This window comes from Humulus lupulus, chromosome 6 (genome assembly GCF_963169125.1).
Source record: "Humulus lupulus chromosome 6, drHumLupu1.1, whole genome shotgun sequence".
In the NCBI taxonomy this organism is placed as follows: Eukaryota; Viridiplantae; Streptophyta; class Magnoliopsida; order Rosales; family Cannabaceae; genus Humulus; species Humulus lupulus.
Window position 1 is genome coordinate 179,333,161 of NC_084798.1, and position 25,062 is coordinate 179,358,222.

A 25,062-nucleotide genomic window follows, 5' to 3' on the forward strand; every position below is an offset into this window, starting at 1 on the left:
CGCGGGACTTCGTATAGCTAAGGAGCTCAAAGCTAACGCTATACATTGCTATAGTGACTCCCAGCTAGTGGTTAATCAAATCTTGGGTGAATACCAGGCTCGCGGCACGAGAATGGCAGCTTATTTGGAGAAGGCAAAATCAGCGTTAGAGTGTTTCGAATTCTATACAATCGAACAAGTTCCCCGCGAGCATAATTCAAATGCAGATGCCTTAGCTCGACTCGCAACGTCCGCCGAAAATGAAGAGCTGAATGTCGTACCCATAGAACACCTATCAGTGCCTAGCATTAACGAGCCAGAAGAGGAAGATGTGTGTATGATCGAAACAGAGCCGACCTGGATGACCCCGATAGTTGATTATCTCGAAAATGGAGTTCTTCCAAAAGATCGGAACCAAGCTCGAAAGTTGATGTATCAACTTCCCCGTTACACAATCTTGGATGGAAGGCTGTACCGAAGGGGATATTCCATGCCGTTACTCAGGTGCGTAACCCCTCTCGAAGCTAAGAAAGTCATTGAAGAAATTCATGAAGGGTTCTGCAGAGATCACACTGGGGGGCACAGCCTGTCCAAGAAGATCATACGCTAGGAATATTTCTGGCCAACCATTAAAGAGGATTCTTTCGAGTATGTGAAGAAATGCGACAAATGCTAGAGATACGCCACGATACCTCGAGCCCCACCATCCGAGCTGACCATGTTGACATCCCCATGGCCTTTCGCAGTATGGGGCATTGACCTCATAGGCTCTCTCTCGACTGGCAAAGGCGGAGTGAAATATGCTGTAGTCGCCGTGGATTACTTCACAAAATGGATGGAGGCTGAACCATTGGCAACTATAACCTCAAAGAAAATCCTTGATTTCGTTGTAAAGAGCATCGTGTGTCGATACGGAGTGCCGAGGAAGATCGTATCCGACAACGGAACCCAGTTCGATTGCGACCTATTCACCAATTTTTGTGAAAATAACAGTATAATAAAGAGTTTTTCATCAGTGGCTCACCCTCAAGCGAATGGCCAAGTCGAGGCTGTGAACAAAATTCTCAAGAGTTCTCTAAAGAAAAAGTTGGAGGAAGCAAAGGGACGGTGGTCCGAAGAATTGCCCCAAGTCCTTTGGGGATACAGGACAACGGCTCGAACCTCGACAGGACATACCCCGTTCTCTCTAGCATACTGCTGCGAGGCAATGTTGCCCATAGAAGTCGAAATCCCAACGATCCGAACTCAGATTTACGACCAAAGTTCAAACCATACTCAGCTCGAGGAAACCTTAGACTTGATTGAAGAAAAAAGAGAAGAGGATCAACTGAGAAATGCCGCCTACCAGCAACGAACTACCAGATATTTCAATAAGAGGGTTCGAGATCGAAAAATTTGGAATGGGAGATCTGGTGTTAAGACGCGTATTCTTGGCTACTCGAGATCCGGCAGCTGGAGTGCTCGGGCCGAACTGGGAAGGACCATACCAGATAGAGTCAGTCATCCGACCTGGTGTGTACAAACTTGCGAGATTGGACGGGAGCCTAGTACCGCGAGCATGGAATGGCGAACACCTTAGACCTTACTATCAGTAGTGTAGGAAAAGTGTTGCCTATAACCATGAGTTTCTATTTGTATTAGTTTATTTGTTTTTGAATGCCATCAAATAAAAGACCCATTTCGTTCAAATATGTTATTTCTTTTTATTTTTGCAATCTCTCTTAATTTAATAACCTATGGTCACACTCATAGGATATTAAGGGGGCATCATTGGTACCATCAGCTTAAAAAATAAGATAACATATACAAAAAAAATAAAAGTATTTGGATGTAACCAAATACACGAGCCTAGATAGTTCAGACATAACTGAATTATCAAAAACATATAAAGTATTTGGATGTAACCAAATACGTGAGCTTAGATAGTTCGGACATAACCGAAGTATCAAAAAAAAAAAAGTATTTGGATGTAACCAAATACGCGAGCCTAGATAGTTCGGACATAACCGAATTATCAAAAACATATAAAGTATTTGGATGTAACCAAATACGCGAGCTTAGATAGTTCGGACATAACTGAATTATCAAAAATATATAAAGTATTTGGATGTAACCAAATACGCGAGCTTAGATAGTAATATATAAAGTATTTGGATATAACCAAATACGCGAGTTGAGATAGTTCGGACATAACTGAATTATCGAAAACCGAAAACGTTTGGAGTTAACCAGATGTGCAAACTTAACAGGTATGGAACAGACCAGCCAAAAGAAAAAAACTAATCGATGGTAAGTAGGAACCTAAACCTATTTCGAAATCGAGGCTGAATATCTTAAAGAAAATAGTTTCGAACTCTTAACCTTGGAGCAAAAACCGAGGATGAGAAAAAGTGACTAAGCAAAAAAGATATAACCAAACCATCCACATTACATACCATATAAGTACTTTTGGGTTCATGGTTGAAGTAATATCCGACTTTGAAAAATAACGAGGTCGGAAGCGGATAATTTGAACAAACTGTGCATGAATGCATTGAGCTTCGAACGTAAATCCACAATATGTTTGTATGACTAAATAAACATAACTGATTCATCAATATAAAATGTGCCAAATATTTCGAGCCAAGAAATGTAAAGCATATATAAGTAATATTTAAAGAAATTGTATCAGCCCTGAGGGCATAAATTAAAATAATTACAGAAATAAGGGGACGCAGCCCCAATAAATGATTTCCCCGAGATCAGAGTCAAGGAAGAGGAGTCTCCTTGGCCTTCTCAGCATCTGCAGCACCAGATTCCTCAGGACGAATAGCATGGCTATCCTCCTGGGCTCCATCCGAAATGGCGTCCCGAGCAGCCTTTTCCTTCTCGAGCTGATCAGCCTTCTCCTTCTCGAGCTGCTCAGCCTCTTCCTTCTCGAGCCGAGCATTCCACCTTTCAAGAAGCGGCGCCTTGTGAGGACCTAAGAAGCTGGTGTCCAGATCTTCATTGTAGGCCCACATTCGGTACATGGCCGAGTCAACCGCTTGTTCCTTATTCTCTTTGTACTCAGCAAGGAGACGAGCCTTTGCATCCTCCATGATGTCAAAGGTAGCAGCCTTTTCCTCTTCAAGCTTCTTGTTGGTCTCCTGGAGCTGGGTGATCTCCTTCTTATGCTCCTCGAGCTCAGTCTTCAGCTTCCCGAGCTCAGTGGCCATGTCCTCACGTTCCTTGGCTCCTGCCTCAAGCTTCGCATTCACTGCCTTCAGATCATCGCATGCTTTGAGCTGGAGATCCTTCGCCTCCTGAGCATGAGACTTGTTCGAGTGGATCTCATTGTTCAGCTTATAGTTGAGCTGGGCAGTAAAGGCAAGAGCCTGAAAAAGGAAGAAACCACCATTAGCTCCAGGTCAGTGTGATTATAAGCAGAAAAGGAAGGACTATAGAAGGATACTCACTGCGGTAGTATGCTCGATACTCTTCTCGTAGAGAAAAGTGCAGTCTCGGGTGTCATTTAAGCACTGCCATTGGGGAGCTTCGAGACTGCCATAGCTCTGGCCGATCCGGGACATAACATCCGAGACCAGCGTAGATCCATGGGACCCAGCGGCATTGTCAACCACATATGCATCCATGTGGGTGGAGACTGATAGCTTCTGTGCTTGAGAAGCAGAAGGCCTTCTAGAAGGCGGACCTAAGGATGACTGAACCACCACGGGGGGTTGGGACTCAGCCATAGCGGAGGGATCGACCAGCGAAGTCGGTGCCACTGCCGAGGCGACGACCTGCGAGGACGGCGCCGTTGTGGAAGCACCGGCCTGGGAAGTCGCCGCAGCGATGGAGCTTGAAACCGGCGGAGCAGGAGGAGGGGTTTTCTTGGACCTCTTGGGGCCCTTGCCCGACCGGTCGGTCTTCTGCGCCCCCGCTCTGGGGCCCTTGCTCCTCTTGGTGCCGGCGCCATCGATGATGTTGTCGAGGTCAGAGTCCATCTTGCCTGCACAAGTCACAACACAGAGTGAGTTAATAAAAGGGAAGCATACAAGTTGTTTCAGTATCACAGACGTATAAAGTGATGATAGAAGAAACCTAACTGGAACTCTCCCCCGAGCTCGAGCTTGGGGACCATGAAATTCCCCCGTCTTCAGAGGAGGCGGGGGGAGTGCCTTCCCTATATGTGGGTGATAACCTCGAAAGGTCCCTATAATCGTTGGTCCCATACTGAACAGCTATCCCGTTCCACACCTCGTCCGTGGTATACATGGTGTCGTATTTCCCGAGCCCACTATCAAACCTATGGACACAATCATCTACCCAACTCCATATGTAGAAGTGGTATCTATCCTGTGGGCACGAGACTAACCTATTGGGCCGGTGTTTTAGTAAGGTGGGGGACCACATTCTCGAGGTAGGAAGGATTTTACCTTCATCCGAATCCGAGCTCGAGGCTTCATCATTAGCCTCATTCCCAGACAGCGGACTCCTCGGGCGAACTGGAAGTGGCGGCCTCGTTTCTCTCCTCGGAGGAAGGGCGCCTGTGGGCAGTGGCACCTGCTCCCAGTGTTTGTATTTTTTATTGGACCAGTCAAAGGTGGACTGGCCCTCCCCCAAAAGTCCGCACTTTCGGAGCTTATCCTCGTGTAGAAGGTATAAGAGGGACCTCCTGCCATGTGGGAGTTGGAGCAGGGTCTCTCTATGCTCCTTCATTGTATCGTCAGGAGTGGGACGCTGAAAATTGGCTGAAAGACAACATATTTCTACTAAGTATGGATCTAAGAGCTAAAGTCACGAGCATAGAAATAAAGATAACAAGAATACTTACGAATCCGCCTGAACGAATAGTGTCGAGACGGGGACAGACCGTCTGTCCAGAAGAAGGCCCTTTTGAAATCGGGCGGATGATTGGGAAGATCTTCAAAGACCTTCTTCTCCTTGGGATAGCTCGAGAGGTAATAAAAGCCATCCTCTCCCCGAGCTCGGGAGGGGTTACTTTTCAGACAAAAGAGATACAAGATCTCTTGAGGCGAAGGTCCTTTCCACCCCATCTCGTGGTATAAGGACCTCAGGGCAGACAGTACCCTGTAAGAGTTGGTGTTGAGTTGGAACGGGGCCAACCCAACGAAATCCATGAAGTCCTTGAAAAAAGACTTCAAGGGCAACAGAGCTCCTGCCCTCATATGTTCCTGGCTCCAGGCCGCGTATTTCACACTGGCGTCGCGGCCCCCAAGGGCGAAACATCTTCGTTCATGGTCGACCGGAGGTCGACACTTCAAGGAGCCTGACAGGCTAAGGCCGTGGAAAGCCAGGATGTCAGTTATCTGACTAGTTGTGGTAACCGAGCTTCAGTAGTGCTCGGCCTCAAACATTTCTCTCCTCAGCTGCGAGGAAGAAGGTTCCCCCATTAGTGAAAATTTGAGCTCTCCTGGATGGTACGCGACAGTAACCTTTAATGCAGGATCGAGAGGAATCGGCCTAGGTCCTGAATAGGATTCCGGATAGAGGGCCTCCCGAAGAACTCTCCTCTTCCCCTCTATGACCTCGTCTATCTGGCGGCGGTAGTGAGCTCGAATGTCCTCTTGCTCGCGCGCAAGCTCGTATTCTCTTATCCGACGTTGATTCCGGGCGAACAGCGATTCTGAGCTCGGAGATTTTGGCTCGTAGGGGATTGCCAGCAACGACCCCCACCATCTTTCCAGATTCTGTGACATCTAGCGAGAAAGAAAAAATGGTGAGGGCCATGCATGCAAGAGTTCCGAGCTCGAACTTATGAGCTCGGGGTTTTAGGAGCAAAACAAGCTAAATATTAAGACCCTTATTGAAGAGTTAGGGCATGCGTTCCACGAAAAAGAAAGGAGCGTGGATAATTTTTTGAAAATCCCGAAGATCAAGGGAAAAAAGAGTGGCGATTAATCAGAAAAGGCATTCTTGGGTTTCGTGCATTTATCAAAGGCAAGGTTTTTTACCCGAAAACTTAGTGTACAAGAAATGTTGCCTAAAAATTTCAAAACCCAGAAAATTGGAGCCTCACTCAAATATGAAAACTGGGTATAAGCTAGTGATGTAAATCCAGTATGGAAGTCTAAAAAGCATAAGAGTCTATCGGATCAAAACCTCCTATCATATTATGCTAAGGATGTAAACTAGTATATACACATACACAGCAAGAACAGCATGAATAAAAACTGACAAAATGGAAAACAAAGATTGCATACTTACACAATAATGACGATTGCAGAGAGATTGTCAATTGAAGAAGAGGTTGCAAATACGAATTCACGGACTCGAACAGACCAGGGGTTCTTTGTTTCTTTGGCCGAGAAAACATGCACATAATAGAAACTTTATAAAGAGGTCTCTGGTTTCATTTTTCTTCTTTTCTTGCTTTTGGTGAACGAAGGTAAAAATGAAGATGAAGAGTGGGGTCTCGTATATATAGATGGAAAAAGGGGGATTAATCCGGGGCGTTGAATGAAATCCTTGCTAAATCGGACGGATGGGAATCAATGACAAGATGGCGCCGAAAAGGTGGCAGACGGATGACCGTGGGCATGTTTCCGAGGTACTCAAGTACCAAAAATGAGCAATACCCAGCTGACGCGTGTCCATTTTCAAAAGTGTGACGGTACAGTTCTCAAAGAAAGTAGTTCAAAAGTTTCCTTCTCTTAGGATTCGAACAAATACTTTTGAGGGGGCAAGATGTTACACCCAGATTTCGAGCTATGTTAAATATGACCTCGAAAGTTGGATTCGCAGACAAGTGGACTCTTAAGGTTGGAAATATGCTCCAGGATTAAATATCGAGCCTGCAGGACATAGACGACCTCGAGTATGGTGACCTCGAAGTATTCATGATCTCGAAAGATAGCTCCGGGGACGCTCTCATCTTCAGGGGTGACCTCGGATCAGGGGTCCCGAGCTCGACGCACATACGATCTCGAAAGCCATGTGGCCTCGGGAGATGTTTCTAGCTCGATAGATGATGGGAAACCTGGGAAGCTAAAGCCTTAGAGATACGTGATAACCACCTTGAATATCTACAAGTGTTACAAATACGAGATGTAATCCTCATTTATTATTGTAAATCCCCTAGAATCGTAGGATATTATTTGGTCAGTTATGCGTCCCCTGGTCTTCAGGGGACGTTTCCTTTTATATCTGATTATAGGCATTTAAAGCCATTTATTTGATTTACACAAAAAGAGTAACTACCCAAAATATGTGGGATAGTATTCTTCGATCTTCTCTATAAATAGAGAGGCGATGCACCATTGTAAATGACCGAAATTTTGAACCTTGAGAGAAAACTCTGAAGAATTCATGCTTAAAGAATTTTCAGAGATATTCTTGAGTTTAATAAAAGAGACTCGTGGACTAGGCAGATTTAACTGCTGAACCACGTAAAAATCGTGTGTTTATATTGTCTTATTTCAATTGGCCATTATCAGTTATTGTTTATGTGCTCTTCTTTCACTGTTTGACGAAAAACGGCGTCAACAAATATTACATTAAACATATAATATATAATCTCTTGTTGTCCCTCCCAAATTAAAAAACTAGAACAAACATAAACTTAAACAAAAATAAATAAATTATTTAATTAAAATATGATATTTATTTCAAAATTTATATGACATGAATATAAATTTAATAAAAAGAATTAATAAATTCTATAAATAAAACTAAGCAAACGTGCATATTGCACGTTTCTTGTATACATGTTTGCTTGGCTTTATTTATAGAATTTATTAATTCTTTTTATTAAATTTATATTAATGTCATATAAATTTTGAAATAAATATCCTATTTTAATTAAATAATTTATTTATTTTTGTTTAAGTTTATGTTTGTTCTAGTTTTTGAATTTGGAAGGGACAACAATGAATTATATATTATATGTTTAGTGTAATATTAAATATTATACGTGGATTTTAAATTTAAGTTTCTTGCTAGTTTTTTTTTTAAAAAAAAAAAGCAATTTGTTGCTAATTCACAATATATTATATTCTATGTTTAATATGATATTATTCTAATAAGTGAGTTTAATTTTAATTAAATTTTATTTAAGTTATAAAACATATGATTTTATTATTTTTAAATAATTATCATTGTAAAATATCTCAAAAATATCATATTTTAATTTATTTAATTATTTATTATTTAAAAATAATTAACATGGTAAAATATCGTAAAAATATATGATTTTAATTTGTTTAATTATTTATTATTTTTAAATAATTATCATTGTAATTAAACATTGTCAATATTTTTAATAAAAATTGGTTTACTTTAAAAAAAATATATATATATATAATATAATAGATTATAGTTTTATAGTATATATAAATATGTATATCAATAATCTCTACATATATGACATCCAAACACAATACTAACATAGATATATATTTACATGACTACATGACATATATATAAAATACAATAATATTTCAAAAGACTTTAATAATAGAAAAAAGTTATAGTGTAGACATTAATATACATGCACCAACTATTTTTAGTTTCTAATGTATCTCGCAATGTCCTTTGGTGAATTTGATAAAGAAAAAAATCTTCAATCACTTGATAAAAAACAAACTATCACACAAATTTATAAGATAAGAAAAATGATATGTATGTCTTTATTATTTTTAAATAAATATGATTTAATTATTCAAATTATCATAAAATATCTTAAAAATATCATATTTTTATTTATTTATTTTTATTTAAATTTATATTTGTTTAAAATTTTGAATTTGGTAGTTACAAGAAACGATTATATATTATCTGTTTAATATGATATTAAGTTTAAGTTTAATTAAATTTTATTTAAACTATAGCATGTTAGTTTTATTATTTTTAAATAATTATCATTGTAAAATTTCTCAAAAATATCATATTTTAATTTGTTTAATTAATTAATTATTTTATTTTATTTAAATTTAAGTAATATTTACCGTCGATTCTAATAATTATTACGAATATTCCATTAAAGTTAACGAAAAAAAATAAAAAACCGTTAAAATAAAAAAAATTCATTATCTAAAAGATGGGATATATAAACTATAATGTGTGTGAGATCTGATCAGAATTAATAGGAGGGAAATGTATAAATATAAATAGGTCACATGTATGGGGTCATTTTTACTTATGCTATAAAGGTCAGAAACTAATCAAAACATACATCCGACTAGAGCTGTAAATACGGGCTGGGCTTTTGAGCATGGCACAAAACCGGCACGAGCCTGGGAGGCACGAGCACGACACGGCACGAAAAAATATGGGCTTGGGCCAGGTACGGCACGACACGGGCTTAGCACGGCACAGCACGACAAGCCCGAAGGCACGACACGAAAGCACGAATAAACTAGCTCGAAAGCACGACACGATAAAAATGTATTTTTCTCAATGTTTATATTTTTATAATTATATTAATTTATTTTAAGATTTGTTAGTTAAATTTTTAGCATTTATTAGTAGGTATTAAAATTCTAATAATTATTTTGATATAATTTTGTGTAAAATATTGTTAAAAAGTATATAAAAATATCTAAAATTATAATTTAAACAAAGAAATGTATTTGGTTTGGTGGTAAGTCCATTGATGGTTAAAGAGGGGGTGGAGGGTTCAATTATCCATCCTCACATTTTTTAGCAAAAAAAAAGTGGGCCTAAAAGTGGGCCCGAATATAAAAAGTGGGCCGGCCCGACTTGAGCCCGACACGGCACAACATGGGCCGGGCCCATGGGCCGTGCTGGGTCTACTCTTTCAAAAATGGGCCGGGCCTGGCTCGGCCCGAATTTATCGGAGGCACAAAAATGTGGGCCGGGCCGGGCCGGCCTACATTTACAGCTCTACATTCGACGTCTTGGTCTCAACGATGTCGATCAGGTAATTATATAAATTGCATAATAAATTTATCCTATATTATATTCCTTATTTGTTTCAAATTAATTATTAGTTAGTTATAATACTCATATCACATAGTACAAATATATGACTTTTCATATAACATTTTCCCAAGTGTGTTTACATGTAGCAGCTTCAAAATTAAACACACACGAAAATTTAGCTAGGTAAAATGAAACCATATTTCGTCAATATAATATACACACATATATATAATATATTGCATTGCCTGCTGGTGTGTATGTCTGTATATGTGGGTTGTATATATATTGCTATTTCATTAATTGCTAGTTTTTCAGATCTTTTCATGTCTCTTTGCAAGTCATGTGTTTCTTTTTTGGATTTCTTTAGTTCACAAGTGATTGTTTTTTGTTGATAGTATTAGTTTTCATCTGATACATGTATATATACGTATACATACATATATATTTATACACACACTACAGCTTAACTTTATCGAGCATATTTCGATTAAATACGAAGGGAAGAAAAGTCTGCGAGTGACGAAGCATGGAAGCCTTCTTGGTTACTAATTACTATAACAGAGTTGGAAATTAGCCATGATATATAGTCTACTAATCATAAATAGGCTTTCAATTAGCCATAATATGTACTTGGAAATTCTTTCTCTTCTTGATTTATATTTATATTTAAGCTGTTGTATATTATAAAGCAGAGATTCTTGCTTCCTATTTTTTTTCCTTTTAAATGCTTGTGTATATATAGTGATTGATATTTCATTTAATCTAAGGCTACACAATATTGTATATTAAACTTTTTGTGTGTGTGTGGGGGGGGGGGGGGGGGGGGGGGCATTATAGTGAGTTTGAGGAATATTCTTGCATTTGGGGCCATCTTGATTAACTTAATTATTTGTTGAGAGGATGTTAAAAAAAATAACAAGAAAATTTTCTGCTTTATCTTTTTTTGGTGGCAAAATATTCAACTTTATTGATTAGCACATGTAATTGATTATCTCATGATGGATTTAGTTAAGACTCAAGAGCCTCCAACTTTCTTTCAACCATGGTTATCTTTTCATCCAATAAAAGGAAAAGGAAAAGCAAGAGAGAACTTTCATGGTTATATAATATGTGTGTATGTGTGTTTATATATATATATATATACATAAACTGAATTATGAAGCATGCTACCTAGAGAATATTGACGCTAAAGTTGCGGCCTAAATTTAGTATAGAAAGATATAAAGTCTATATACATGTATGAGTGCCAACGCATGGCGCTTCTGCAAAAACAAAAGAGTCAAGAAAGCTACAAACCTATAAACAAAGAGACTTGGCTTTTTGCACCTCTTTTAAATACTGAATGAAGCAAATTAATAATGCCAATAGAACAAGGGTATCTAGCACAACCATGTATAGATATACTTATAGCTTTAACTAGCTCGTGATTCCTTTTGAATTGCTTTACTCAAAATTATATATGAAAAAGGTTTCAAGAATCACAAGCAAGGAAGAAATATTAGGCAAAGGTGTAAATAGTCTACTTATTGTTGTTAGGAAAGTTAAAGAGGTGTCTCTTCAAAGTTGGTCTACTACTTATATAAAATCCTGAAAAATATACAGATTTCCCTTATTATGATTGAATAGATTACATTTGCATTTATCATGAAAACTTCCACTTTACTTATTGATAAATAAAAAGCTAAAAAGGAGTTTTTGTAGGTAAAGAAACAGCCTTGCTAATGACAAGCAACATATTCTCTAATTAAGGAATGGTATAGTAACTTAGCACTCTCAAGCTAATGCAACTAAAATTCAAAGCCTTTTCCAATATACCCTTTTGAAGAAATGGGTTGTGGAATAATTAAAGCTAAGATAAGATTCGAATTAGTATGTGATATATATATATATATATATATTATATGCAAACAGTCAATTGAGAAATGACTGTCATAGATACTTATGCCCAACAGAAGCCTCATACTTGTAAGCTTTTCTAAATCATTTGTGGGAAGAGAATTTGCTGATTTTGATGGAAACTTGCTGATATATATTTCTAGTCTTTGGCATGACCTTGATTGATAGATGCTAAAGGGCTTCATGGGCCAGCCTAGAACAAGGTTCTCCAACAAAACCAATGGTATAGACTATTTGTTATATGTTGATAATTTTTTCTATGAATCACTAGTGAATATTGAATGCTTCTAAGCTTAAAATGGAGATGAATTAAGCACAATAATACTCTAAGCTAACATGATGAAGAAAAAGAAGAAGAGGAAGAAGAAGAAGAACATATAATGCTGAGAACTCAAAAACTATGATAGCATTCACGTAGAATAAAATATGAAAATGGAAAAGGTTTTCATCTAATTACAAGAGATATATCTCAATTACAACACAGGCAAATCGTGAGCAATGTTCCAATTGATGGTTAGCTCTCTAAATGTAAGGGTCTAAAGAGAAAAAGGAAAATGCTGCAGCATTCCTTTTCCATTGACCCCTATCTCAGACAAATCTCAAAACACCCAAAAAAATTATACAAGCTTGTAATACTCTCTTCACACAATCTATTAAACCAAGGAGTAATTAATCTAAATTCTCAAGTCCCAACCTTTGTTTCATTTGATGTATTTGAACCAGCCAAGAGAATGGATTTTGACTGCCCTTTTCATCTTTTTTGCTGCTTTCCAGGATTCCTTGGTGAGTCTCTTATGCTTTTGGATTGTGTGTATGTGATCTGCTGAGTTCCATCAGATTTCTTCTTGCGTCTCCCTTGCTGAGATAAACGGGTGTGATAAGATAAGATAGCAAGGTCATTGAGATCTAGCAATGGAGTCAGAATCTTCACAACTTCATCCATGTTAGGCCTGGATTTAGGGTCCCTACTGAGGCAGTTGTAAGCTAACTGAGAGACCTTCTGTACCCCTTTAAGGGAGTAATTCAGTTCCAACCGAGGATCCACTAGTTGGTAAAGCTTTCTCTTTTCAGCTAAGTATGGCCGAGCCCATGCCACTAGGTTCTGTTCCCCACTAGGCCTTTTCTTGTCCATTGATCTTCTTCCTGTTAAAATCTCAAGTAGCACTACTCCGAAGCTATAAACATCGCTTTTAGATGTCAAGTGTCCTGACAAACAGGAAGAGAGGTCCCATTTCATACAACTTGTTAGATCTAAGATTTTTAATACAAGGCATGCATTGGAAAGTTGAGTATGAATTCCAATAAGATGATAGTGAGAACTGCAAGTATATTAGCAATATTACAGGTTCCACATATATGGTTTATTTACTTTCAATGTTATTTCTTTAACTAGCTAGCTAACCATCCATAACTGGTTTTAACTTTAGCTAATCAGGATTATTTATATGAGCTCTGAACGTGTCCAAATTCCCACTGATATTAATCGATTTTTATAGACATGAATGACAATTTAATGGTGGCAATACTGCAAAATTATTATAGACCAAAATTGGATTCAAATGCTATCTCCTTCAAAAGGGCCAAACACTATTCAAAACTACTACGCTCGATCAAAATACAGCACAGCGGTCCAAGGAGCCATAGACCAGCTGCAATGACTTTCGTACCTGTCATAACATATTCTGGAGCAGCATAACCGTATGTCCCAACCACCCTCGTAGAAACATGTGTTTTGTCTCCTTGTGGCCCAGCTTTAGCCAAACCAAAATCTGAAAGCTTTGCATTGTATTCCTATAAAAGGAAACCCCGTTGTGTTTAATGATTCATTAAAGCCAAGAAAATAATGGTAATAATAATAAAAAAATAAACAAAGTTACTATATTTACTAGTTAATAAATTTATGAGCACGTACTGAGTCCAGCAAGATGTTGGATGTCTTAAAATCTCTATAAATGACTGGTTCTGGACCATTGTGGAGGAAGGCCAATCCTTTTGCTGCTCCAAGTGCAATTTTAATCCTATTGGACCATGGAAGAGGTATATTTCCTTCAAAATTTGGAAAATATCAGTATTTTATTTTACAAAACAATGAAGTAGAAAGCAAATGCTAACAAGCACCGTAGTATATACATGTATTAGGAATATGAATAGGAGAAGAGAACAATGAGTTAATAGAGTTTCTCCTGATAAAATAATATGGGGAAAACTCTTTCAGAGAGTTGTTGCATAAAATGTGAAGACTTTTCATTTTCAGAAATCGCAACTGCCACATTTGTTCATGGACAAAAAAGTAGGAAAAACTGGTTGTACTTATTGATTTTTCCTCTTGAAATCAAAATGTGGGATTTATTTTTCCAGTGGGAATCTGATTTAGGTTTATAGATGATTATCATGGAGCATCGAAAGAGTCTACAAAATGAATGTCCAATTAAAGGATATCTAAATACAAAGGGACAAGAGAAGTAGAAGTCAAGATATTAGGTACACTCACTTCTAAAAAGATGATTTTCAAGACTCCCACGAGTCATGAACTCATAAACAAGCAGCCGTTGATCATCTTCAATGCAATACCCAATAAGCTTAACCAGATTAGGATGGTGAAGCTGTCCAAGGAAGTCAACTTCGGCCTGCAACAAAGAATTATCACAATTCACATGTTAACAATAATATATTTCCTTTAGTGCCTCATGGACAGTCCCTTTCAGTATCAATCCTACTAACCCAAGTCAGATATTCTTACTAACCACCCATTCTCTGTGACCCTGTAGACCATCTGGCTTTAAGCTCTTAACAGCTACTGTAACTCCTGAGCCGGGTTTCGCCGGAGCTGTCCCATTTTCCTCTATCCATCCTTTAAAGACAAATCCAAATCCACCTTCACCAAGTATGCTATCAGGCCTAAAGTTCCCGGTTGCGGATTTTAGCTCTTGGAAAGAGAATTGGAGCAGCTGGCAATTGTATTTCTCGTCTGAGGGTGGTGGATTGGGGTTATCAGACGATAGATGAGCTTCATTAGGGGGGCATAGCTCTCGGTTGCTTGCGTTTAGATAACGTGTCTCAGTGGCTGCAAACGAAAAGAATTAGTGTAAAGCACAGTTGTTCAATCAGATTTCCTTACATGTATCCAGAAGACATAACGGATTCTGATTACTTACTGGTTCTGCCCTGTTAACAAAAATCATCATAAAACAACTTTGCAATAAAAGAAGAAGAAAAGATTTTTCAAATCAAGCTAAAACATTTAAAAAAATTATCATTTGCAGTTATGAAGAATAAGATAAAGCTGAAACAGCTACTCCGAGGCATATAGCATAAGAAAACAATAAAGCTTTTTAACTTTAAGAATCATCAAATGTCAGAATTGCATTTTCTGATCCCTAGAGCACTGAAATTAGAATTGATAAAAGAAACCACAAATTTCCCAGCTTGAGATCTGTCCTTTAAATTACAAGAAGAACTAGTAAGTCAGTTATGAAGCTATGATTGGAGACCTTTTTCTTGAAAACAGAGGAACACTCGGCCAGAAAGAATCACAATTGAGGATTACAACATCACTAAAGCTTTGATTAACTTGATTGAAAATTTAGAAACAATTAAAAAGTACTTGTTAACATTTTTCTTAGTGAGAAAGAAGGCAGAAAACAATTGGTAAAACAACAGTACACATGAAAGCACTTACCATATAACTCAGATCAACCTTAGTGATTTAAAGTCTTAATATGAAAACCAAAAGCAAGAAATTCAGACTCAGAAAGACAGAATCCACAAACACAACAAATTGGCATGGACATAGACACATATATTATATATAATATGTACCTGCGTCGTAAACAAGGCTAGTACGAGGGATAGTGTTAGGAGAGTCTTTAGAAGTAGAAGAGTTGCAGGCACCTGTAACGCTGCGTCTAAGGACAGACCAGCAACCGCACTTGGTGGCCATAGGTGTATCAAGTTGCAAGCTTTTATGGGCAGTGGCCATAAAAGTAGTTGAGTAAGGTAAAGAGAAGTGAAAAGAGAGAGAGATTAGCCATGGTTAAGAGGGTATAGAAGAGAAGAAGAGAAGAAGAGATTTTTGTTGGGTGGTGCTGGGTATTGGTGTTGCTGCTGCTGTTGGAGATTGCAGGCATCATCATGGCCATCATCGCAGTGTGTACAAAAAGAACTTTTTTCCCACCACCTTTTGTGTGGGGTTGGCTCCCCTCTCTCTCTCTCTCTCTCTCTCTCACCAATCACCTCTTTTACTCTACTCAAATTTTACTAAAAACAAAAGTAAATATTTAACCATTTTTTTCTTTCATATTTTTTATTAATCCATTTTTTTAAAAGGTTTTAATTAGTCATTCAGATATATGAAAATCGGTTAATAACTCTTTTAATATAAAAAGTTTGGAGTTGTGAAAAGATCACTAAAAACTAAGATATATACTTGTTCTATAGGCTAAAACTTAGAGGACTCCTCGCAAGGAGAATACAACTATTATTAGGGTAAACACTTCTTTTCTAATCTTTGTTGTTGAAAAAGTTACCAATCCTATTCCATGTTTTATTAATTCGGACTTTATGTCTTATAAAATGAAACAAAATAATATATAAGTTCAATTTTAGTCAAATTTTCATTACATACGTCTAAAATACCCATAGTTTTACAAATTAGTAAAATTAAAAAAAACTCAAGTAAAATAAAAAATCAATATATTTAATTATTAAAATCCTAAAATTAAAAATTTCTCAAAAAAAAATATAAATATTAAACTTAATTACATTTCAAGCCTAATCCCATAAAACCAAAAACTCATCGCACTTCCCTCGTCTTCTCATTGCTCAACCCAAAATCTTAACAAACAAAAACTCACAATCAAGCTCTAAAACGTCAAATTCAAACACAATCTCACAGTTAAGCTCTAAAACGATGAATTGAAAATTAATAAAAAAAAAAAGACAACCATATTTGGTTTGGACGAAAATGGCCTCCCCCGTCGCACTAGCACACCAGATTTGCTCCTTCTCCATCACACAAGGCACCAACAAGCTCCGTGTCTTCCCTTGTCGCACCAGCACACCAAATCTAGGCCATTACTAGTCCTAAAAGCTCTAGTCTCTTATCATTATTACTAGTCTCACGCCATTACCATTACCAAAGAAAAAGAAAAAGAAGAACGAGAGAGAAGGGGAAGAACGAGAAGGAAAGGGAAGAGAAGAGAAAAGAGAGAAGAGAGAGAAAAGAAAAGAAAAATATGTGTTTTCTTCTTTTTTAAATATTAAATTAAATTTGTATTAATTAAGTTTTAATATTTATTTTGGATATTTTTTTAATTATTAATTAGTTTATTTTGAGGATATTTTTGGTCATTTGACCAAATAAAGGCCATGATATTATTTTATTTTATTTTGTAAAATACTGAGCGTGAATTGTTATTTTAACAAAACAAAATGTCATATGTAACTTTTGTACAACATAAAATTCAAAATGATAATTATTATTATTAATTAAAAAATATATTTTGTATTGATCATAGTGATTTAGATCCAACAAATTATGATTAATTTTTTTTAAATGGAATAATAGTGGATTGATGATATACATTTTATAAGAAAAAGTATTATATCTAATAACTTTTTTGAACAAAACTTGTCCTCATCAAACCTCACAAGAGCAAAACCCAAGGGAGAAAATCTCAAAAAGAGAAAAGAGAACCAATTATATATCATTGATAATGGGCATCTAAAATTTGTGGCTTAATAATAAAAAAATATGGCCACCATATAATATTATTAGTAGCTATCAAAGCATTCTTAGCGAAAGAATGAATTACCCCATTAATAACTTTAGGACAATGTACAAAAGAAACATCAAAGAAATCATTACAAATTAAAAAGAAATCATTACAAATTAAAATGAAATCACTAACGGTATGCCCTAAATCAAAATAATTTATCATCACGAGATAATTTGATATTATTAAAAATCATTCATCTTCATCTCCATGTAATAATTTATTCTTCCTTTTCATATAAATAATTTATTTCAACATAATTTTTTTATATAATTTATTAATATTATTGATGAAGGTTTATCAAGTGAATTAAAAAAAAAACGAGCAATGATACACATTTTTAGTGTGATTTGTTCTAAGGGAAATGACCTAGTATACGATCATATTATATTAAGAGAAGTTTTTTCGAAGTAAAAAATACATAAAGAATTTGTGCTTTGCAAATGGTGCTTAAGATTTTATTTACGAGAGAAAACAAGTTTAGATACTTATATAACTTTATAGAAAGTAGAAGTGACTAATATTTTATCCATAAAGTGGAGTCTGTTTGACGGGACTTCTATTATAGCTTTTAGCTGATGTAGGAAACTGTAACACCTCAAGTTGCTAATAAGGTTTAAGACCTTGTTTAAGCATGCCTGGAGGGAAAGAAGTAAATTGACATGATATTATATGAATTTGATTGAATATGTGATTAGAATGCATGATTAGGTTGTATACAGATGCATGTGAGCCCCGTTTGTATGTTAGGGGTAAACTGGTAATTTTAGCCCGTTGAGGGCATAAATGTGATAATTGTATTATGTGATTTGTGCCATGTGAGTGTGGTGTTTTTATTGTGATGCACGCGTCGAGACGGTCCTAGCGAGCTAATTAGTCTAAAAGTCACAACGGGATTTTGTACCCGGCTCGGGAGGAGCCTAGGGGTACTTTAGGAATTTTGTAAGTTGAATTGAAAACTAATGGTTATAGTTATTGGCGATTGAGTAACCTGTGTAACCATTTGTAACTGCTTTGAGTAGCAAGTTTTAGATAGAAAATGGTAGAATTGAAATAGAAGTGAAAGGACTTGTGTGCCCTTGAAGGTTTAGTTAGGAAGGATTATTAGGAAGGGGTAAAGTGGTCTTTTGGCAAGGGATTTAGAAAATTTTCAGCTGGGTTTTTGGGGTACACGGTTTGGGTATTGGGTCATTTGATGGTTTTGATAAAAATTGAAGAGAAGAAAAACTAGAAGAAAGAAAAAGCTAGGGCAAGAAGAAGAAAAAGAAGAAGAAGTGTAGAAAGGGCTGAAGTGGGAGTTTAGAAGGAGATCAAGGAAGCTTTTGGGTGAATTCTCCACTTGAGGTAAGGATTTTATGCACATTTAAGTTTGGTTTCTGTTTTGATTTGAGAAATCTAAAGCATGAGTTAAGCATTTTAAAGTTTTGGTTTGAGTTTGCTGAAATTAGAAATCAAAGGGTGGATTTTGGGTGTGATGGTGTTTTGATCTTGATTCTAGTGTCTATAGGTTGTTAGATGGTTCATATGAAGTTTTAAATTGATCTTGGGGTTTAGGTATTTGTTGGGATGATTTGGGGAGGTTGTAGCTCGGGAAAAACGCAAGAGAAAACCCAGAAATCTGGGTTCGCGAAGGAGCGCCGCGGCGCGAGGATGCTTCAGGATGTGGCCTAGCCGCTGGGCGCCGCGGCCCTTGAGGGGAGTGCCGCGGCCCTAGGCCATTTTGGCAGCCAAAAAGTTGGGTTTTTAGGGCTTTTGCCCGGGGACGCGGGGGATGGTTCCAATGTATTGTTTTAAGGAATTAGAGGTCCCGAGAGTACGGGATTGGTCCCGGGAAGTGGTTTTGGGTTTGGTTAGTATTAAAAGTGTTTTATGTGTGTTGTGACTAGGATTTCGGAAAGGCTCGTGCTAGAGGACCGTGCTTGTGACCTTGGTGCATCAGGAAAGCTCAGGATACAAGTAAGAAAACTGTAACACTCGAGAACAGGGCATGGGCCCATAGTGTTATTGCAGGGCGTGGCCCTAGATTGTATTATGTGCTAATGTATAACCTTAAATGAATTATCATATGATTGAAAGATTATTTTGAGATGTACTATATGTGTGATTATAATGAAATGAACGGCTAAGGCCGAGAGCGGCGAAGGCTGAGAACGGCCGTGGGGCCGGAAGTAACACCTAGCACATGGGATGCTTATAGTCAGGGTGGGACCCAATGGATACATGGGTTATCCTTATGGTAAGGACTGAGACCCCAGGCTTGGGTTAGGCCTCTGGGGCGGCATGGCCGTGTTTGTTCAGTCTGATGGTTTTCCTGTTTATCAATGGATTATATGCTGGTATAATATATGCATATGTTATGTACTGTTTGAGTTTTCTTGCTGGGCTTCGGCTCACGGGTGCTCCGTGTTGCAGGTAAAAACAAGGGGTCAGTCAACCAGCCATGAGTATGGAGAGCGTGGGGGCGGCGCGTACATGTTCGGCCTGCCCGACTGCTTTGGTTGGGGGCATTTTGAATATGGCTGTATTAACTTGTTCTTTTGTTAGTCAATCAAGTGTAAATCTATTTTTGAGTTGTAAATACTTTGTAAACCTTATTTTTGGGATCCCCGATGTTGATACTTAAAGTTTTTAATGAAACTAAATATTTTCAAAGATTACAACCTTAATTTCCGGTTAGTCACACTTTGGTCTTTGAAAACCTCGTAGAGTCAGTTAGTTGCACAGTTGTGTTTTAAAATCACTTAGTACCGGCTCTAAGGTAGTAGGGCGTTACAGAAACTCTCCCTTTAGAATTCATGAGCTTCTTTTCAAAGAGCTTTTTAGAGCTTAAAGCTAAAAAATAATAGAAACACAACTAACTTTAAAAGTGTTTTTGGAGCTCCAAAAGCCCAAAAATAGCTTCCAAAATCTCAATCAACCAACCCCTAAACTAATTAGGTGGTGATGCAAGTTGATGGGATGTAGATTATGAGTTGTAGAAAAATAATCATAGAGTTGTTTGGCTCGGAGGATAGTAAGTTGAAGCAATTGATTGATTAACTTTACTATCACTACATAATGCAACATTGTCAACATCATCTCGAACTCCATCTGATTACACTTTGTTTATTCACACTATGTCTGATTGCACTTATCCGATCATATTCCGTCTAGTCATATTTTTCCTAGTCGCACTCATTATATATAGTTAGGAAGTGGTATGCTCACATAACTACTTTATATGTAACAACAACCCCCGAGTTTTAATGCATTGTTAACATCTAAATGGCTTTCTTTGATGAAGTCATTAATCATTGCAAATAAACATTTGTTTTCCTCAAATTACAGAACTTGTTGAATATGAGCTCTCACATATAGAGCTTGTGCTCATTGCATATATAGCTCATGCTTTGGGAGCAAGATTGAGACAGAGTTTACAAATTGAGAGCTTATGCTTGTTGCATATAAAGTTATCATTTTGGAACCTAAATATAGAGCTCATGTGTTAAGAGTTTGTGCTCGCAAATGAGGAATATGTTGAGATGAAGCTCATGCTCATACATAAGGATTAAGATAAAGTTGATTGGGAACTAGTTGAGATGAAGCTCGCACTATGAAAGCTTTTACATTGGCTAATTGCTGGGATGATGCTCACACTTTTGGAGCTTGTGCTCATGCATGAAGAGCACATTGGGATGAATTTCACACATTGGAAACTTGTGCTTTGTCATATAGAGCTCTTAGTTTGGGAGATAGAGCTCATGTGTTGAGAGTTCGTGCTCCTGCATGGGATGAAACTCACACATTGAGAATTTGTGGACATGCATGAGAAGAATGTTGAGATGAAGTTTAATTAGGAACTCATGCTTGTAGCATATAGAACTTTCACTTTAGGAGTTGAATATAGAGCTTGTGCTTGTGCATAAGAACATTGGGGCGAAGTTCACATATTAGAAACTCTTACTTGCTATATATAGAACTCTCATTTTAGAAGCTGAATATAGAGATCACACATTAGGAGCTCATGTTAGAATTATTAAACAATCATATAACATGCAATTTCAATATTCAATTTCATAGACAAATATGTTACTGCAAGTGCTTAAACATGAAAAATAAATCTAGAGAAACCCTTGATGATTCAAAGAGAAGAAGAGCATAAATAGTGGAAGTGTGCCTTAATCCATTGTTAGAGATAGCTTTTGGGTAATGATCTTCCAAGAATACAAGACAAAACTCTCTCTTATTTTCTCTCTTGATGGGGGAAGAAGAGAATAGAGTCATTTCTTGTTTCTTGGGAACCACTACCAATATATAGAAACTAATAGTTAATTAATTTTCAGTATTTCTAATTTAACCCCTAAATAAATTACAAATACCACTTAAGGTATATACACATTTGACCTATGACACTTAATACCCAATGTCCCAATTACCAAAATGATCACTTTATGTGGATCAATCTTAAGATAGCAATACACACTGAAACATATGAGCCCACATTGAGGATTTTAATCAAACAATCTCCCACTTGGGCTACATATGTTCCTTATAGTGTGTAACCTTATGAGCGCTCAAAATTTGCTATCATGAATATAGATATTTCCAAAATAATCTAGTCCATTGATTATATTAACATAGGATCAAAGCAGCATTCGTCACATTTAGCGTGACTAAACCCATCAAAGGTCATGTATACCAATACAACCAAGTGACATAGATCAAACATGGAAGCGTAGCATGGAAATTACATGCAAATATGATCAACACATGCCTATCTCCAACTGGTCTTACTTTATTGAGATCAATTCTTTAGTCTTTCTAACCTTATGTCCAAACCTCAATAGAAAGAATACAGTCAGAGTACTTAAAACTTTAGTCCATACTTTATCTAAAGAGTTAAACCATATATATATATATATGTGTGTCAGCTTGAAAGAACATTCAAAATACGAACTCCCACAACACTAGCACAATATTCTGTAATACCACATCCATATGAGCAATCAACTCTTGAAAAAGCCTTAATAGTATATCTTTAGTGATCAAATATGAAAAAATAGAGTTTGTCCTTATATGTTCTATAAACATCTTATTACTCTGAACTCCCATTTTAATAACATATAACTCAAAGTCAATGTGCCTTTGACCTTGCAAAACTTATATTGTTACTAAAATGCAACATGATCAACTTATTGTCACAAGATGCAGCGACTCAAAATCACTAATATGGCTCAAGGGCCTTGATTAGTGTGCCGGGAGGGCATAATTGGTTTGTGTGTCAATTTATTAGTTTAACGAATGATTATATGATAAGCATGCTTGTATGGTTATATGAATGTAAATGTGATTATATATTATAATTGTGAGAACCACATTATTATGTGGGTAAGTCTGCAGCATGTGACTTGAGGCGATCCCAGGGAGCTAGTTAGCAGGAAAGTCACAACGAGACCTAATATTTGACTTGGGGCAAGTCAAGGGGTATTCCGGGTATTAGATGATTATTCGGGTTATCGGGTCGTGGAAATAAATAATTTGAGATATATTTGAGGTTAGGAAGCTTAAGCGGGAATATTGGGGAATTTTACCATTTTTCCCTTGGGGACGTTTTTGGTACCCCGAGCCCCGGGATTGACTTAATTAACTAAAGTGAGACTAGGTAAAGCTTAGAAAGCAGTAGAAGAAACCCCAAACCAACCTTCTTTTTTTCTCTTCTTCCTTCTCATATCGCTCTCTCAAGGGAACCTCTGAAAACTAAGAGAATTAGGCTGGAAACTCTGTGATTTGAGCTGAAGTTTTGAAGGATTAGCTCAGGTTTAGCTAAGGGGTTCAACCAGGACTGAGGTAAGAATTGAGTTACATTTTTGGTCATTAGAATTCTGTGATTTTGGTTGAGTTCTAAGAGATTTTTGGGTTTTAAAATTGAAGACTGTATTGAAGCTAGGAACTTGGGAGTTAGCTCAAAAATTGCTTAGAGAATTGGTTCTGCAGTGAAGGTAAGCTCGAATTTATAATTTAATGTTTGAATTCTGGTGTTTTCTTGGCTGGTTTTAGTGTTCTTGAGCTTTTGGGTTTCAGAGATTGAAATTGGGTTTTGATGAGTTTCTAGGCTAGGTTTTTGCTGGATTATGTTGCTGGAATCATGTTAGAAGTTTTGTGATAATTGAGTTATGGAATTGGATGGATTTGGGCGGTTTTGAGTGAGGTTTGAATGTAAAAAATGGTGGATTTTCTGGGTTTGAAGAGCTAGGACGTGGCTCTATTCTATAGTGTCATGGCCCTACGGAGCAAGGAAGAGCCAGGAAGGCTCTGAGGTAAGGGAGCATCGCGGCGCCATAGGGGCAGGGCCGTGACGTGTGTCTGTGTTCAGAGAGGCCTAGCCTCTGTTTCAAGGGGCGGGCCACGGCATGGGTCTCAAGGGCCGCGACCTTTAAGGGAATTTTTGGCCTTTTGGAAGTTTTAAGCGCGAGAACCTAACCTAGGGTGCTCGGGATCAACTCCACCACCATGTTTGGTGGAATTCGATGTCCCGAAAGCTAGAACTTCATTCGAAAATCTTAATACGAATATTAATGGAATCCCTTATCTTGGTTGTGACTAGGTAAAAGCTAGGGCTCGGGAAACGGATCATGCTCAAGGGGCGTCTCTCATAATCAGAACGTTTGAAAATTATAGGTAAGAAAACTGCACCCGATTGTGAATTGACAATGGGACTAAGGGCTCCCTATCTTGTATGCTTATTGAGGGATGGTATTATGCCATGTGAATAATAATCAAATGACCTAAGATTGCCAAAGTTTACATTAGCACACAGGGCGCAGCTCAGCCACTGGTAGTTGAGGACAGCTTATTATGCACTGAGCTCGGTTTAAGTGGACCGAAGTCAGTAGGGTAAACAGAGGGCATCAACCTTGATTATCATGTGACTTGATTATTGTTATGGATTGATGAATTTGTTATGTTGAATAGCTGAGTGTTGATTTGTTGATTCTCTGGCTATGTCTATGGACTATTTGATTAATGTGGTATGCTAAGTGTATGAACAAGCTTTAAGGATTATTTTATTGTTATCATTGTTTGTGCTATAATGTTACATTTTCTTGCTAGGCCTTGGCTCACGGGTGCTACGTGGTGCAAGTAAAGGCAAGGGCAAGCTTGATCAACCCTGAATCAGAGAGCTCTGAAGGCAGAATGTACTTGGTTAGCTTCTCAGCTGCCACGGTTGAGGAGGAGACAGGAACTGAGGGACCATGAATGTCTGTTTTGCCCTTAGAGTGGCTAATGGTTGTTTATACTTTGGAACTTTTGTAAATTGACTTTCAAACACGGTTCCTTTTGGGATCCCTTGTGTAAAACATTTAATTATATGAAATGTATATTTTATGACCAAAAACCTTTTACCCCTAGTTCTTTAGTGATGTTAGTGACACATTTTTAACTAAATGACTTGATTAACAAGTCCCGCACCTTTAAAAATAGACAGTGTAACGGTCTTGGCTACCCAGGGCGTTACACAAGATATATTTAATGCTTTTCAATACCATTCCTAATTTTGCAGCCATGT

The 25,062-nt window shown here is 37.3% G+C and overlaps 1 protein-coding gene across 1 annotated transcript; it reads right to left on the minus strand.

The window, feature by feature from the left end:
• Positions 1-12,123: 12,123 nt before the first annotated feature.
• On the minus strand, positions 12,124-16,958 carry LOC133782763 (serine/threonine-protein kinase PBL35-like). Its single transcript, XM_062222136.1, has 6 exons — positions 15,562-16,958; positions 14,487-14,806; positions 14,234-14,369; positions 13,655-13,788; positions 13,410-13,533; positions 12,124-12,948 (listed from the first exon to the last, which is right to left on the minus strand). The coding sequence occupies exons 1-6, from the start codon at positions 15,719-15,721 to the stop codon at positions 12,494-12,496; spliced, it is 1,329 nt and encodes a 442-aa protein (XP_062078120.1). The 5' UTR covers positions 15,722-16,958; the 3' UTR covers positions 12,124-12,493.
• Between the last annotated feature and the right edge of the window lie 8,104 nt (positions 16,959-25,062).